The sequence below is a fragment of the Schistocerca serialis genome, chromosome 1, assembly GCF_023864345.2.
Source record: "Schistocerca serialis cubense isolate TAMUIC-IGC-003099 chromosome 1, iqSchSeri2.2, whole genome shotgun sequence".
In the NCBI taxonomy this organism is placed as follows: Eukaryota; Metazoa; Arthropoda; class Insecta; order Orthoptera; family Acrididae; genus Schistocerca; species Schistocerca serialis.
Window position 1 is genome coordinate 905,546,426 of NC_064638.1, and position 15,664 is coordinate 905,562,089.

At 43.0% G+C, this 15,664-nt stretch overlaps 1 protein-coding gene across 4 annotated transcripts in view; it reads left to right on the top strand.

The window, feature by feature from the left end:
- Window positions 1-15,664, top strand: part of LOC126411781 (annexin B9-like) — a 140,536-nt gene that overhangs the window by 99,508 nt on the left and 25,364 nt on the right. For all 4 annotated transcript variants that reach the window (XM_050081393.1, XM_050081392.1, XM_050081390.1 and 1 more), the window contains exons 4-7: window positions 5,093-5,269; window positions 5,368-5,572; window positions 13,797-13,876; window positions 14,542-14,614. In XM_050081393.1, coding sequence (XP_049937350.1) covers window positions 5,093-5,269; window positions 5,368-5,572; window positions 13,797-13,876; window positions 14,542-14,614 — 535 coding nt within the window. The remainder of the gene's footprint in view (window positions 1-5,092; window positions 5,270-5,367; window positions 5,573-13,796; window positions 13,877-14,541; window positions 14,615-15,664) is intronic.

Genomic DNA, 15,664 nt, shown 5'->3' on the forward strand with positions numbered 1-15,664 from the left:
TTTCGGCCGTCCCGTCTGTCTGTACTTTCGGCCGTCCCGTCTGTCTGTACTTTCGGCCGTCCCGTCTGTCTGTACTTTCGGCCGTCCCGTCTGTCTGTACTTTCGGCCGTCCCGTCTGTCTGTACTTTCGGCCGTCCCGTCTGTCTGTACTTTCGGCCGTCCCGTCTGTCTGTACTTTCGGCCGTCCCGTCTGTCTGTACTTTCGGCCGTCCCGTCTGTCTGTACTTTCGGCCGTCCCGTCTGTCTGTACTTTCGGCCGTCCCGTCTGTCTGTACTTTCGGCCGTCCCGTCTGTCTGTACTTTCGGCCGTCCCGTCTGTCTGTACTTTCGGCCGTCCCGTCTGTCTGTACTTTCGGCCGTCCCGTCTGTCTGTACTTTCGGCCGTCCCGTCTGTCTGTACTTTCGGCCGTCCCGTCTGTCTGTACTTTCGGCCGTCCCGTCTGTCTGTACTTTCGGCCGTCCCGTCTGTCTGTACTTTCGGCCGTCCCGTCTGTCTGTACTTTCGGCCGTCCCGTCTGTCTGTACTTTCGGCCGTCCCGTCTGTCTGTACTTTCGGCCGTCCCGTCTGTCTGTACTTTCGGCCGTCCCGTCTGTCTGTACTTTCGGCCGGCCCGTCTGTCTGTACTTTCGGCCGGCCCGTCTGTCTGTACTTTCGGCCGGCCCGTCTGTCTGTACTTTCGGCCGGCCCGTCTGTCTGTACTTTCGGCCGGCCCGTCTGTCTGTACTTTCGGCCGGCCCGTCTGTCTGTACTTTCGGCCGGCCCGTCTGTCTGTACTTTCGGCCGGCCCGTCTGTCTGTACTTTCGGCCGGCCCGTCTGTCTGTACTTTCGGCCGGCCCGTCTGTCTGTACTTTCGGCCGGCCCGTCTGTCTGTACTTTCGGCCGGCCCGTCTGTCTGTACTTTCGGCCGGCCCGTCTGTCTGTACTTTCGGCCGGCCCGTCTGTCTGTACTTTCGGCCGGCCCGTCTGTCTGTACTTTCGGCCGGCCCGTCTGTCTGTACTTTCGGCCGGCCCGTCTGTCTGTACTTTCGGCCGTCCCGTCTGTCTGTACTTTCGGCCGTCCCGTCTGTCTGTACTTTCGGCCGTCCCGTCTGTCTGTACTTCCGGCCGTCCCGTGTCTTTGTTGCCTTAAAGAGCCCGTGTCTTGTCAACTCTATCCCTATGGTAACATTCCAGAAGTTTGTGTGGTGGGCACTCCAGAAGTTAATGAAGTTTTTCATAATCAGTGTGGTGCGTAACAGATATGGAGTTCCCTTTGTCTGCTGGCAAAACACTGCTGCTGCAGGTGTCATCCTGCAGTTTGTGCCAGCTCTTTACACTGGAAGTGTTTTATTTTGGAGGTACTTGTATGATCAAACTTCACAGACAGGCACACTGAGGCATTCTTCCTTGCCCAATCTGCTAAACGAAGAACACTGTACCCAGTCCTGTCTTTATGTGCCAAGGAGGCCATTTTGTACATGTGAAGATGTAAAAGCTCCCTGATCACCTCATGTTGCATGTGGCTCAGGAAAGAACTAGAGGTGTGCACCAGAGGCTAGATGTGGTGACCAGGGAGTTTTAAACTGTCACCTGCACATGGTGGCCTCCCTGACAGGTAAAGATTGGGACTTGGTAGACAGTGCCTCTTGAGCCCTAGCAGAGTGCACATGGAAGAATGCCTCAGTGTGCTAGTCTGCGAAGTCTGACAATATATATAAGAAAGGGCAGCAGATAAAGGATACTTGTATAATGATTAAACAAAGTAGCAACCAATTTGATGAAACCACATTGAATGTACTCTGTGGAGATCTTAACTTCACAACTGCTCCTAGAAATGTGCCTATTTCAGGTTTCATCAGCACAGTGGACCACGTAATTAACACACTTCCACCAAATACGTCACGAGAAATTTGCCAGGAGACCTGCAGGATGATAACAAAGAATGGAACATCCAAAATTGAACATTTCCATTGATGGGAGGCTGGCACTCAAACTCAGGGATGACAGAATCAGCAGCATGGTTTTGTCAGCAGACAAAGGGAACTCCAGTAGTTATGCAGCAGACCTATTATGTTAAAGTTAATCATTGTACGGAGGACACAGCATACATACATTTCGAATATGACCCTATGGACAGAGTGAACAAGACCACGACTCTTTATGAAGGCAATGGGCATGCCTGACAAGGTCATCAATTAATTACATTCTAGAGCCACAATTCAGCGTAGACTGAATGGGCTGCCAAAGTACACAAAGCAGATGTGCCACTACACCCAGTCATCAGCAACACTGGCATGTCAGTGTACCCAGCAGCTAAGTATTTTAAGAAATTGTTGTGGCCATACGTGGAGATGTGTAGTAACCACTAACGACTTCATGCAACATAATTTTGATGTGGGCTCCCTGTTTTCCATGGTACTGCTAGAAAAACTCACTGGAATGGATTGCATAGAAATTAGGCAGTGCACCAATGGACCTGTTAAGACCTCTACTGACTTCAACTTATTTCATCTTTGGGGCCAATATTACACACACGAGTGGCTTTGGGTAGCCCTGTCTAGTGGTTGCCAATATCTTCATGGAAAAACTTCAGGAGAAGGTATTAGAGATGGTTATATACAAACCCATACGCTTCTTCAGGTATGTGGATGATGCCTTTGTGATCTGGCTGCATGATAGGGAAAGGGTAATAGTTTTTGGAACATCTTAACTCGTGCCAGCCAATTATTAAGTTCACCATATAACTGGGAAAGGATGGTCAGCTGCTGTTTCAGGATGTACTGGTCAAAAGGAGAGCAGGTGAGAGTAGTTTGGTCACAGCAGTTATAGCACACCAACACACACAAACAGCTGCCATCACCCAGCTACAGCACCTGCTCAGCCTTCTGCAAAAGTAGATAAATGGTTTGGCAGATTTCAGAGGGCTTTAAATGATCCATCATGCCAATGGTAGAGAAGAGCAAGCTGAAGCAAAGAGTATGGCATACCTGCCCTATGGGGGTTTATTTTTGCAAAGATCAATGGGATTCTAAAGAAGCATAACATCACTTGGTTGTTCTGTCCACCTACCAAGACAAGTCTACTGGGAAACATAAATATGACCATTTCTGAAAATCAGAAATTTATAACATACTTTCCTGATGTGGCATGTTGTACATTGGTCAAACAATTAGGATAGTGGAGATCAGATATCAAGAATGTTCAAGGCACACCTGGCTGAGACAGGTAAATAAATCAGCCATTGCTGAGCACTATCCAGAACTTAAAGAAGTTCCAGCACGAACCACCAGACAGTGGGATAGTCAAAGGAGATAAAGGTGGTGGAAAACCTCATGAATGGTGACAGCTGGTACCAACTCGGCAAACCTTGGGATCCTGTGCTGGAGTTGCCAAAAAAAGAAAGGGTTGCAGCAACAAAACTGAACAAAAAGATTATCTGAAACTGTGGGCATGAGGAACATATCCCATGGAGAGCACCAGTTGCATTTTATCTCAGGAAATCACTTGTGGGAACAGACCACACGCAGAGAGCCAAGAAATGACCATGGAAATGGTAGGCAGTAGGTATAAATATTGGACCCATTACACTAGACTAGCAGTGTTTGGTAGCAGCTGATAAAGACTGAGACACATTGTCAAAGTGTTCTCCATGGCTGACACTATCTGGCAGGGCACTCACCACTTCAAGATGTCAATGGCTCACTGGGAAATCCAGAAGAATTAAAAGAATAAAGGAACTTGATTTCTGTTGCTTAGAGACAATTTTATATTTCTTATTTTCTTTATTTTGCAGATGGATCTTTTCAGCCTGTAGCAAGGATTCACATTAGATGTCTTACTGTGCTATAAAATTTGGAAGCTTTTTTATATTCTGTTACTGATCTTTCAAAGCATCTTACTACCTGAAGACAATTCAATCTAAATACTGAAAGCTGTTTACAATTTCTAACTTTTCATGCATAGATGGACTATTTAGGAATACCTGCTAAACAATAAATCTACTGATCTAAAAACCCATTGTCATAAATTATGTAGTTGGGACAGTCTGCTGTATCCAGATTTTTATACAAAAGTATGACTTTCTACTAAATCATCTGGAAGAGACTCATCAGGACTTCATTTTTCTTGCTTATCTGTATTTTGCATCCTTAAAGAAATCTCATTTTTCTTTCCATCTGTTGGCTGTTTCATCTGCAGTTAGTAATATTTGTTTCTGTCTTTATGTAATGATTTTGTCATTGTCTCAGATTGTAATTTATTTATCTTTATTACATTTTCATATGTTTGTCTATCCCTACATATCATTTGTCCCCACTGTTCCTTAGCTTCTCTGCATTTTTGCATCACAATCTTTGATTCCGTATCTTTCTTAACGTATTATTTCTTTACCTGTATTTATTCCTTTGTCGAAGGAAGTTTATTGTATTACCTGTATCCATGGTTTTCTCTCTTCAATTTTTTCCCAGTATCTCGTCTGCAGTTTGTGTTAGTTTCTTTTACTTTATTTCATGGTGTCATTACTGTGTTACTGCTGTTGACTAGAATGTTTTTCCTTGTAACATATTCTCTTTTTGTTGCTAGTTCTTTTTTTTCAGTATTTCATCTTTTTGTACTAGTATTTTGGTTCCTGGTAAATCTTAAATATTTTACTGAGACTGGTGTATGATCACTGACTGCCTCTGCTCCTGGATAGCTGTGATTATTAAAAAATGAAGTAAAATCAACAAAGTAAAATCAATTTGCTACCTATTATCACTCATAACTTTACAGGTATACACCATTTACGCTTTTTCTGATATATGTTAAACACCTTTGAGCCACTGAGATCTGGTATAACAAGGGCATACAAAACTGCCACAACGTCTACAAAAATGCTTATACAGAAATGGTGATTATGTCGAAAAATAGCTAAATGTTAAAGTTGTAAACTGATGTTTACCATTATAGAAATAAACAGATCTATGTACTTATAAAATAGGAGACCTTACTTTTGGGATTATCCTCGTATATTTATTATTGTAATCAGGTTTTATCAAATATGGTTTCTTTGCGAAGCATTATTTAGCATAATCTGCATAAAAAACTAACATGCTCTTTTTTCTTTTGTACAGGGTACACCAACGCTGAGGCCAGCACAGCCATTTGATCCACGTAATGATGCTGAAGTGCTTCGTAAGGCAATGAAGGGATTTGGCACTGATGAAAAGGCCATTATAAATGTTCTTTGCTACAGAACTAATATACAGCGTCTTGATATAGCTAGAGAATTCAAGACATTATACGGGAAAGTATGTCAGTTTTGTCTATGAAAAAAATATATTAAAATATAAACAGATGCACGTGAAGAATAGTAACACATAGTGGCATGCTTCTGCACCTTTTTTAGGACCTGATTTCAGACTTAAAGAGTGAGCTGAGTGGCAGGTTTGAAGACCTCATTATATCATTAATGACACCCATACCACAGTTCTATGCTAAAGAGATACATGATGCTATTTGTGGACTAGGAACAGATGAAGAATGTCTTATTGAAGTTCTCTGCACCCTCTCAAACCATGAGATTCTTACAGTTCGTCAGGCGTATGAATTCAGTAAGTTCAACTGTAATTAATTATTCATAATTAATAACCAGTTTTGTAGAAACAAAAAAATTTTCAGTAATTATATAGAAAGAAGCAGATGTTTGGTAAGTAATTCTGAATAAAATCTTGAAAAATTGCTGTACTTGATTATCCACATGTGCTTTATACTCATCCTCCTCCTCTCTGCTTTTACTTTATTATTAGTTCTCTCAGTTAATGTAAGAGAAAAGTAACTGTATTCCAACATTTACAAAGGGCAACTACAGAGGGAATGCATAAAAAAATGTGTGGTTATATATAACAACCATGGAAACAGAGTAAACAACTCTATGACTATATAAACACACTATCTGAACATGCCTTGACTACATAATGTCTCGTAAACTTTGACAAATGACACTTTGCAGCTAGATAAGTTTTCACTATCACAAGATGATTTGCCCCCCCCCCCCCCCCCCCCCAATGTCAATGATATCATTGATTGAATTGCTCACAATGCCCTGACCATGTAACCATTCACTTTGCATTGCTCGCAGTTGTTGCTTCTTGCAGCATCACCAGCATCATCAGTTAACCTCGGCTGTGTGGCACTTGGGCTCAGGTGTGGGATGAGGTGTGCTGATGTAACTGTATTGACTTCCTATTGCCTTGTCCCAGCTGGTGGAGGTAGTGCCATAAGCGGGCTTTAGTGTGTCAGTTGAAATTGTCAGATTATCACCAATGTCCACCTTAAATTGTTTGTTGCCCCCTCTTTAGCACATTGTAGGGTCCCTCATAAGGTGGCTGTAGTGGTTCGTGCAAGGCGTCGTGCCAAACAAAAACGTGTTTGTATCTTAGCAATTCGTGGAATACAAATGAATGATGACTGTTGTTCTCTCGGTACCACAGAGTGCATTTGCCTTGTGTGTGACTGCAGTTTAACAAAATCTGAGACCTCAAGCACATCACTAGGAGTACTGTCAAAAATCACAAGGCAGATGGATTGTTTTTCCATATACCATCTCGGCTAGCATAGCTCTCACATCCTCTTTTATAGCTGCACAGATGCCCAGCAGAGTGATAGGTAGTGACTCGGTCCAATGTTGTGAAAATGTAAGAATGCCCTTACCTCTAGATGCAGTCATTCCCCACATCCATTTGCTGCTGGGTGGTATGCTGTGGTTCTAATCCTCTTTGCTCCTAGAAGCCAAGTGAGGGCCTTGAACAGATGTGATTCACATTGTCTACCTTGATCCAGTGTTTCGTGTATGGAACACAAAAACAGTGGCTCCACCTGTGGCACACAAAAGTTTGTTTGACCAACTTGGTGGTTCCGTGGACTCCTGGGTGTGACCGCACAATAGCTTGCTGGCGGAAACGTTTTCCCACAAAAGAACTTGCTCCTGATGGTGATACATAGCAGTATACTCAGGAGTGTGATGCTGGCAGCGGGAGATGCCAGAGCTGTAGACCAGTGGGTTCTGCCAAAATCTCTCGCAACTCTGCATCAGGCTGTTGTGCTGTTGCGAGAGATTCATGATTCACCGCACTTACGACCTCTTGATTTCCTGATGGTCAGCCGCCGTATTCGTCTCAACGTTGTCATGTACAATGTTGGTTGTAAACTGCCCAATGAAATGTAAATGGCCAAGCTGGTGGGGTGAGGCTTTGTCAGGTTTTTGTTGAAATGCATACATTAGAGGTTTGTGGTCTGTAACCAGAGTGAATTGTTGCCTCTCAAGCATGTACTGGAATTTCTAAGCAGCAGCATACACAGCATACTGCTCCCGGTCATACTGAAAATTTCTTGCTGAAAAATGCTAATGGTTGCCAGCACTGGTTCATCTGTTGCAACATGGCACTGTCTGCTGTTACAGAGGCATTGACCATAAGTGAGAGAGGTACTTATGAAGCTGGGTGAGCCAGCATTGTTGTCTGCAGTAGCAGATTTCAGTTTCGCAAAGCCTCTACCATTTCTTCATTTCACTTCACTTATCTTCTTCACGAGGTTTATGCTTCTCTCGTAGGTACTCGTTTAATGGTGCCACCAATAAGGTATGGTTACAAACAAAATGCCTATAAATGTTTGTGACACCCAGAAATCGATATAACTAATGTATTATCAGCAATGGGTAATTAAAAATTGCCTTAACCCTCTCTTGTGGAGACAGCGTTCCCTGGGTGTTGATTGTGTGGCCCAGGAACTGCACCTCTGGTGTGCCAAAAATGCACTTCACCGGTTTTATAAACAGTGTGCGCGGAGATATTTGAAAAGCTGGTGTAAATGATCTAGGTGCTCTCTCTGATCTGGATATCACTAAAGCATTGTTGATATAGATGAATTGTTGATATAGATGAAATAGAAATTAAGATCACACATCACTTTGTCCATGAACTTTTGAAAAATTAGGGCAGCGTTGCATAGCCCAAATACATCCTGGTAAATTCAAAAAGTCCAAATGGACTGTTTTGGGATGTCCTCTGGCGCAACTGGTATTTAATAGTAACCCAACACAAGATCTAAAGTAGAGAAGATGCATATACCATATATGTTGTATGCAAAGTTTTTGATGTGGGGCACAGAGAAGTGATCAGGAATAGCCCATTCGTTGAGCTAATAATTGCCACAGGGGTGCCACCCATTAGTTTTCTTTGGCACAACATGGAGAGGAAAAGACCAGCTGCTACTCAATAGTTCAGATTCCCTGTGCCAACATGAAGGTAAACTCCTGTCTTGCTGCTTTACATTTATCCAGTTTCAAATAACGTAGTTGTGCGTCGATCAGTGGACAAGGAGCTGTTAATATGTGGTGCACGATATTGTTTTGTACTGGTGCAACCTTGAGTGTCTCTCAAATAATCTCTAGATATTACCAAGGGGTGCAATACACGGTGAATCACCTGTTACTGTTCATATTCCAACACAGTCACTGTGATGAAATCGACAGTAGCTGTTTAGGTTGGTTGTTGTTATCCAGGAGGAGGTGGTGCCAGAGATCTGAATGTAGTCCAAAGTGTGACATAGTCTGCTCCTAATGTCAGATGCACTACATCAGTGACTATGAATTACCATTCAAATCGATGTTGGTGATCCGGGTCGTCTGTGACAATGCAAATGTTTCTGTGGTAGTTTTGTGCATCCTTGGACAGGCGTGACATCCAGGTGCTACTTATTGTCATCAATGACTGCACTATTTCCCAAAGTGAGTAGACAGCATAACAGTGGTGACAGCATGTGATCGCCAAGCTCTGCTGTGCACAGCAATTTCTCCTAAAGTCTCATCATCTGTGACTGTGACAGACAAGCATTTGATAAATGCACTTTTAATTGTTGCATACTGTTCTGTGGCTGGGGGCGCAGCTAGGATATCACATACTTTGCTGGGCATCTCTTGATTTAGTGCTGCAATGGTGTAGCTGTACTTCATCTCATCAGCGGTGACATGCATCATCACAAACTCTCTCTCCAGTTGAGCAAACCAAGGCATTGAGCTTTGTTGCCAAAAGGGAGGTGGTTCCACAGATATGCAGCTGACTGCTGGGATTGCTTACATCTTACTTGTGGCTGCTGATTCTGACATGAGTAGAGTGTAGGCTCCTCTGTAAGTTGTGTGAGAAGTATGCGACATGGGTGGCATTGTTGTTAAGAGTGTAAATCGCGGCACAGAAGGTTTACGCATAAGCTGCAGCCAATGCGGTTGTTTAACACATTAGGTGGCGAGATAAATGTTGGGTTCAAAAATAGTTCAAATGGCTCTGAGCACTATGGGACTTATCTGTGGTCATCAGTCCCCTAGAACTTAGAACTACTTAAACCTAACTAACCTAAGGACATCAGAGACATCCATGCCTAGATAGGATTCGGACCTGCGACTGTAGTGGTCACGCGGTTCCAGACTGAAGCGCCGAGAACTGCACGGCCACACCGGCCGGCAAATGTTGGGTATTTGACGAGATTTATTCCAACATGTGTGTCTCTCACTCATTGTGTGTGGTCAGTTGGTCAGCACAGGTAGACCTTGTACTGCTGCTTGACTGAAAGCACATTCTGCTGTAGCCAATGAAAAATATGGGACGCAGAGCTGTTACTGGTCCTCATTCGATAAAAATGGTGTGAAAAAGTTATACCTGTGGTTCACAGTAGATAAGTGTGATAAAGTGATGTCACAGATGGGCATGTGTATCTCTCTCCTCTTCAGTATCATACATAGTAGGTTTGTTTGCATTGGAAAGTTTGCCAGGATATGGATGGCAAGAAACTTGTGGTGGTGGTGGTGGTGGTGGTGGTGGTGGTGGTGGTGAATGGGAGGGGGGTTGGGGAGGGTTAGTTGACAGCTGGGAGAGGCAGTGGGTGCATGGGGTTGGAAAGACACACATAGCCACTGGAGCAGATACGTTTGAGTGGTGCAGGAAGATTATGACAGAGATGTGTGGATTGGGAAGAGATGACAGGACAGATGGAGACTGTTGAGTAAAAGGAGCTAGTGTGGGGGGTTACAAGAAATTCAGGCAAAGAGGATTACAGAGGTGAAGAATGTGTTAAAAGGTTAACTACTATCTGTGTAGTTCAGAAAACCTGGTCCTGAAGGGAACCGTTTGAATGGCACAGCTTGTGAAGCAGCAGTTGAACTCCAGCATGTTGTGATTGGCAGTGTGTTCTGCCCCTGGGTGGTCAACTCTATTCCTGGCCACAGTTTAGCAGTAGGCATTACTCTAGTGGATGTCTAGTTGGTCATTATCACATAAAATGCTGTGGAGGGATTGCAGCTAAACTGGTATGTTATGTGTGCTTTCACAGGTGGCCCTGTCTCTGATGTGATAGAACAAGCCTGTGCCAGGACTAGAGTAGGGACCACAATTCTACAGAACTTTCAGTCCTATCCAAAAGCTTCACTGTGTGCCCCACACTAAAGCTCAGTGATGCTTGACATACCAAAGACATACTCTCCTTCTGATCCCTACGGTGGAAACACTTCTTTGCTACCAATCCCTCCAACCAAAAGCAACCTAATCCCAACAATGAACCTGGAATCTCCAGATTCATACTACCATCCTACCATGACCCTCCAACCTAACCATGCCATTGTCACATTTGAAGAATTCCTTACATCCAACTTCACTTCACCATACTTTCCTAGGTCCCTTCCCAAGAACACAGACCTCGTAACAGAAAAAAAAACAGCTGTTTGTGACGTGGAGAGCTCTTGATTTAATCATCCTCCCTTCAGACAAAGGTTCAACTACTCTCTTGAATTGTAGTGATCACCTGACAAAGTTTCTACAGACTGTCTGATCCCTTCACCTGCGCACTCTGTGATAGTGATCCCATCTCAGAAATCTTACATAACCTCCAATCCATACTCAAATCCTAGGCCCTTCTCAGAATCTCTTCCCTGCATCCCTCTCTCTCCTCACTCCATAGACCTCCTGCACAACCACATTCTACATACTTCCTGAAATCTATAAATCCAACAGTCCTGGATGTCCCATTGCAGATGGTTGCTGTGCTCCCAATGCATGTTGACCAAGCACCTCCAACCAATTGCCCATAGCCTAGCAACTCGCATCTACAAACCATTTCTTCCACTGATTCTAGAGCATCCCCACCCTATTTCCCCTGGATCCCAACTCATCACTATTGATGCCAACTCCTTACACATAAACATGCCTCATGCTCGTGGCCTTGCTGCTATCATGCACTACCTCTCCCAACATCCTTCAGACTCTAAACCCACTACTGTATTCTTTATATACCTTGCCAATTACATATATAAAAGTATATAAGGTGTATGTATAAAGGTATATAAAAAAGTCTGCAGAACAGCTACTGTGGCTATGGGACATCTACAGGAAATCTTCAGTCTCCCAAATTTTGAAACCTCTTGTCTGTCTCATGTTTATTGATGAAATTCTCATGTTCTGGACACAGGACAAGGTCACTCTATCCTCTATCCTCATTCCTCTTCAGCCTAAACACCCTCTCCCCCATCCACTTCATCTAATGCTTCCCATCACAATGTGCCACCACCTTGGACATCAACCTCCGCCACTCTAAAGGCTTTATCCATATCAAGCCCACTAACCAACAGTAGCTGCATTTTGACAGCTCTCTCCCCTTCCACACAAAAATGTTATTCCTATTTAGCCAGGTTACTGGTAGACTGCGTATCTGCAGTGATAAACATTTCCTTTGAGGGAATGCCCGGTACACTGGTCTCATAAAGACCTTCACCAGGGCCTTGATACATAAACATGCTTGGAAATGGACATCCTATCCTGATCCTTCCCACTTCTTGTGCAGTGTTGTTCAGCTGCCCAACCAACCTACACAGCATACTGGTCCATCCCTACGCCACTCCCACTCCCAACCCATTGCCACACAGCACATGGTCATATCCCCGGGAAGCTGATGCATATCCTGTGCTACTCACCCACCCACATCCTACTCTAGTTTCATCACAGACTTACCATAACACATCAGAGACAGGTCCACCTGTGAAAGCAGCCATGCTATTTTTCTGCAATTTCTGCACAGCATTTTGTTGTTGTTGTTGTTGTTGTTGTTGTTGTCTTCAGTCCTGAGACTGGTTTGATGCAGCTCTCCATGCTACTCTATCCTGTGCAAGCTTCATCATCTCCCAGTACTTAGTGCAACCTACATCCTTCTGAATCTGCTTAGTGTATTCATTTCTTGGTCTCCCTCTACGATTTTTACCCTCCACGCTGCCCTCCAATGCTAAATTTGTGATCCCTTGATGCTTCAGAACATGTCCTACCAACTGGTCCCTTCTTCCTGTCAAGTTGTGCCATAAACTCCTCTTCTCCCCTATTCTATTCAGTACCTCCTCATTAGTTACGTGATCTGCCCATCTAATCTTCAGCATTCTTCTGTAGCACCACACTTCAAAAGCTTATATTCTCTTCTTGTCCAAACCATTTATCATCCATGTTTCACTTCCATACATGGCTGCACTCCATACAAATACTTTCAGAAACGACTTCCTGACACTTAAATCTATACTCGATGTTAACAAATTCCTCTTCTTCAGAAACGCTTTCCTTGCCATTGCCAGTCTAAATTTTATATCCTCTCTACTTCAACCATCATCAGTTACTTTGCTCCCCAAATAGCAAAACTCCTTTACTACTTTAAGTGTCTCATTTCCTAATCTAATTCCCTCAGCAACACCCCAATTAATTCGACTACATTCAATTATCCTTGTTTTGCTTTTGTTGATGCTCATCACAGCATTTTAAATGGGCATTACTGACAACCACTTGCCCACCAGAATGAACGACTACTGCCCAACTACAGCAAAGAACAGATTTGACCACTCAGTGGCAGAACATGCACCCACTCCCCCCACCTAACAGTCACCCAGTCACCATTCATGCTTTCATGTCATTGTGTACCACATGAACTAACTGGCTCTGGTGCCCGCATGTCACAGTCATAGCCCAGGTATCTGCCACCTCTCCTTGCCGTACACCTCCTGCTTCCCTCTGAGCCACCAGCCATCTCTCCAAACCCCTTCTCCCCCTTCTCCCCTCTTTCTCCCTCCACCCATGCCACCCCACCCTGGCCCACCTGACAGTCCTGAACTGCAGCCCACCTGCCAAATTGCCATGCAGGCAGTGTGTGTTCAGTAGCACACTGTAGCTGCATAGGTAGAAATTTTCATTCTTTCTTGTGTGCATGGCAATGTTTCACTACTTATACTGTTTGTTGAGTAATCTTTTTACTCCAAAATTATTGAGTCTTCATCTTTGTTGCTTTGCTAGTACAGTAATTCATTTATGGAAAACTTCAAAATTTAAAAATATTCAAAGTCAATTTATTTGGGCTTGGTGATAGTAGAATTCAGATGACAAGAGGTCACAGGCAGCACCTAATAAATATTCACCAAATGGTAGCACAGGCCATAGTAGTAACTCGGTGTCTAATTGCACCAAGTGAATTGTGTTCAAAGTGCTGGTAGCAGAGTAGGTGACTGTGATTCAGTGCTCAATAAAGTGTGTAGAAAGCTTACATGCAGAAATCAGAGTTAATAGTGGTGTTGTGCTGAAACTGTAGCCACCATGTTATTGTGTAGTTCCATAGAAAATTGAGAGATGGGTTTGCAGCATGTTTATATGGACTGAAAAATAGTCATAATGAAAGAAAATTAATTCTGATTTTTATGCTTGTATTCAGTTACTGAAAAATCTGTAACCCCATTTCTGGGCATATCATTAAAAAGTCTTTCATTTTCAGTGTACAGGACTTCTCTTGAACAAGATTTGGCCAGTGACACTTCGGGACACTTCAAACGGCTCATGAGATCTCTCTGTGTGGTATGTTTAAAAAAGTTGTAACTCATTTGTCCACAAAAGAATGTTTTATGCATAAAGTGCCATGAAATATGGTAATAGCAAAAGTATAACCATGCTTTACAAATTATCAGTTTATTTGCATCCACTGAAACATTCAGAGTATTTCTGCCAGAGGCAGGCAGCATAAATCAGTATATATTGTATATTTAATAAATTAATGGGCAAAAGCATAATTGATATGAAGCTAGAGAGTCCAAGAATAAGCCTACAGTAGATTCTGTGAAAGAAAATGGTATTTTTGTGCATGTGTGCGTGTGCCTGTCCTCCCCAAGAGGAACTAATTGTTCTGAAAGCTAAGATAGCATTGTCACTTTCACGTTTATAATTTGTCAGCAGTACTAAACATTTTGCATCCTAAATGTAAATAATGGATAGCAATTTTGTCTCTTAAGTGGTGAGTTGATGCTAATGCTGTGGACTAAAATTTTATGTTGTCCAAAGGTAAAGGAAATTTTATTTTAATAAGTGGACAATGATGATGATTATTATTGTCACTATTTGTTGGATATTGTAATTTTTGTTCAAAAATTACAATTAAATGATTGTGGTTATTAAAGGGGATTTATTTTCATCTTTCTGAAGACCATATGTTTCTTTTAATACATATATATTTGTGATTTATACAGGGGAATCGTGATGAGAATTACTCAGTTGATCAGGCTGCTGCTGCCAGAGATGCTCAGGCCTTGCTCAGGGCAGGTAAGAATATTTTTATCCACTTTTGTAGTTAAAAGGCATAAAAAGCTTTGCTTTGTCGTGACAGGTATTTTTCAGTCACTAGAAGTTTCTTTTTCATGCAAGATACCCATTCTCTTCTCCAAAGTATGTATTCTCATCACCATACTTCTCCCACTCCCACTGTCTCTTCTGCTCACTTAATATCAGTGAATGTTTATTTTTGGCATAATATATAGTGCTGGAGGTAAAGATCATGTACTTTCTCAGGATAATCACACAAATGAATGAAAAGGCTGTGTGTGTGTGTGTGTGTGTGTGTGTGTGTGTGTGTGTGTGTGTGTGTGTGTGTGTGTGTGTGTGTGTGTGTGTGTGTGTGTTAACATGGTGTGGAGACAGTTCCTTTGTTTGTGCCAAATCTAAATGTACTTGTCATTTTGGTTTTTCTGACTGCTTTATTTTCTGACTGGTTTATTTTTTATTAGGAGGTCTCAATTTGAAAAGACTGACTGTAGTCAGTCTGCCCCAGTTGTGCCATCTCCCAGTCCTCCCCTTTCTGAACGGAGACAAGTCATGGCCATCATTCATTCTGGAAGTTTAGGTCAAACACATTTCCATCTTTAGCTGCTAGCCAATGGAATGGCATGAAGGGTCTATCTTACACACTCTGTCCCCCGATTCGCTGTTGTCAGATGCTGGAATTTCTTCACCTTCATCCACTCACTTCTGACTTGTGGTCTTTCATTGCATCTATGTTGGAATCTGTTGTTGCTGCTTCTGTGGACAGCCTTTCAGCTGACTGCAGATGTCATCTGTGTCCTTGTCAGGAGTCTGCATTAGCAGCTGTCAGTGCATTGGTGGCAGCTTCCAGTTCATCGGTTCCACTGTCGATACCATGATGAGTCAGAGGTTCTGCACTTTCTTCTATTCTTCCCTTATCTTCTGTTGCCAGCTAACATCTCTGAGTGCATGGAGCAGTGCGGACATCCTTCCTCATCAGTTCAGAGGAGTACACTAACAAAACGGCACACATTCTGTTGAGATTCAAATTTTACTGCTATGTAATAGATATCA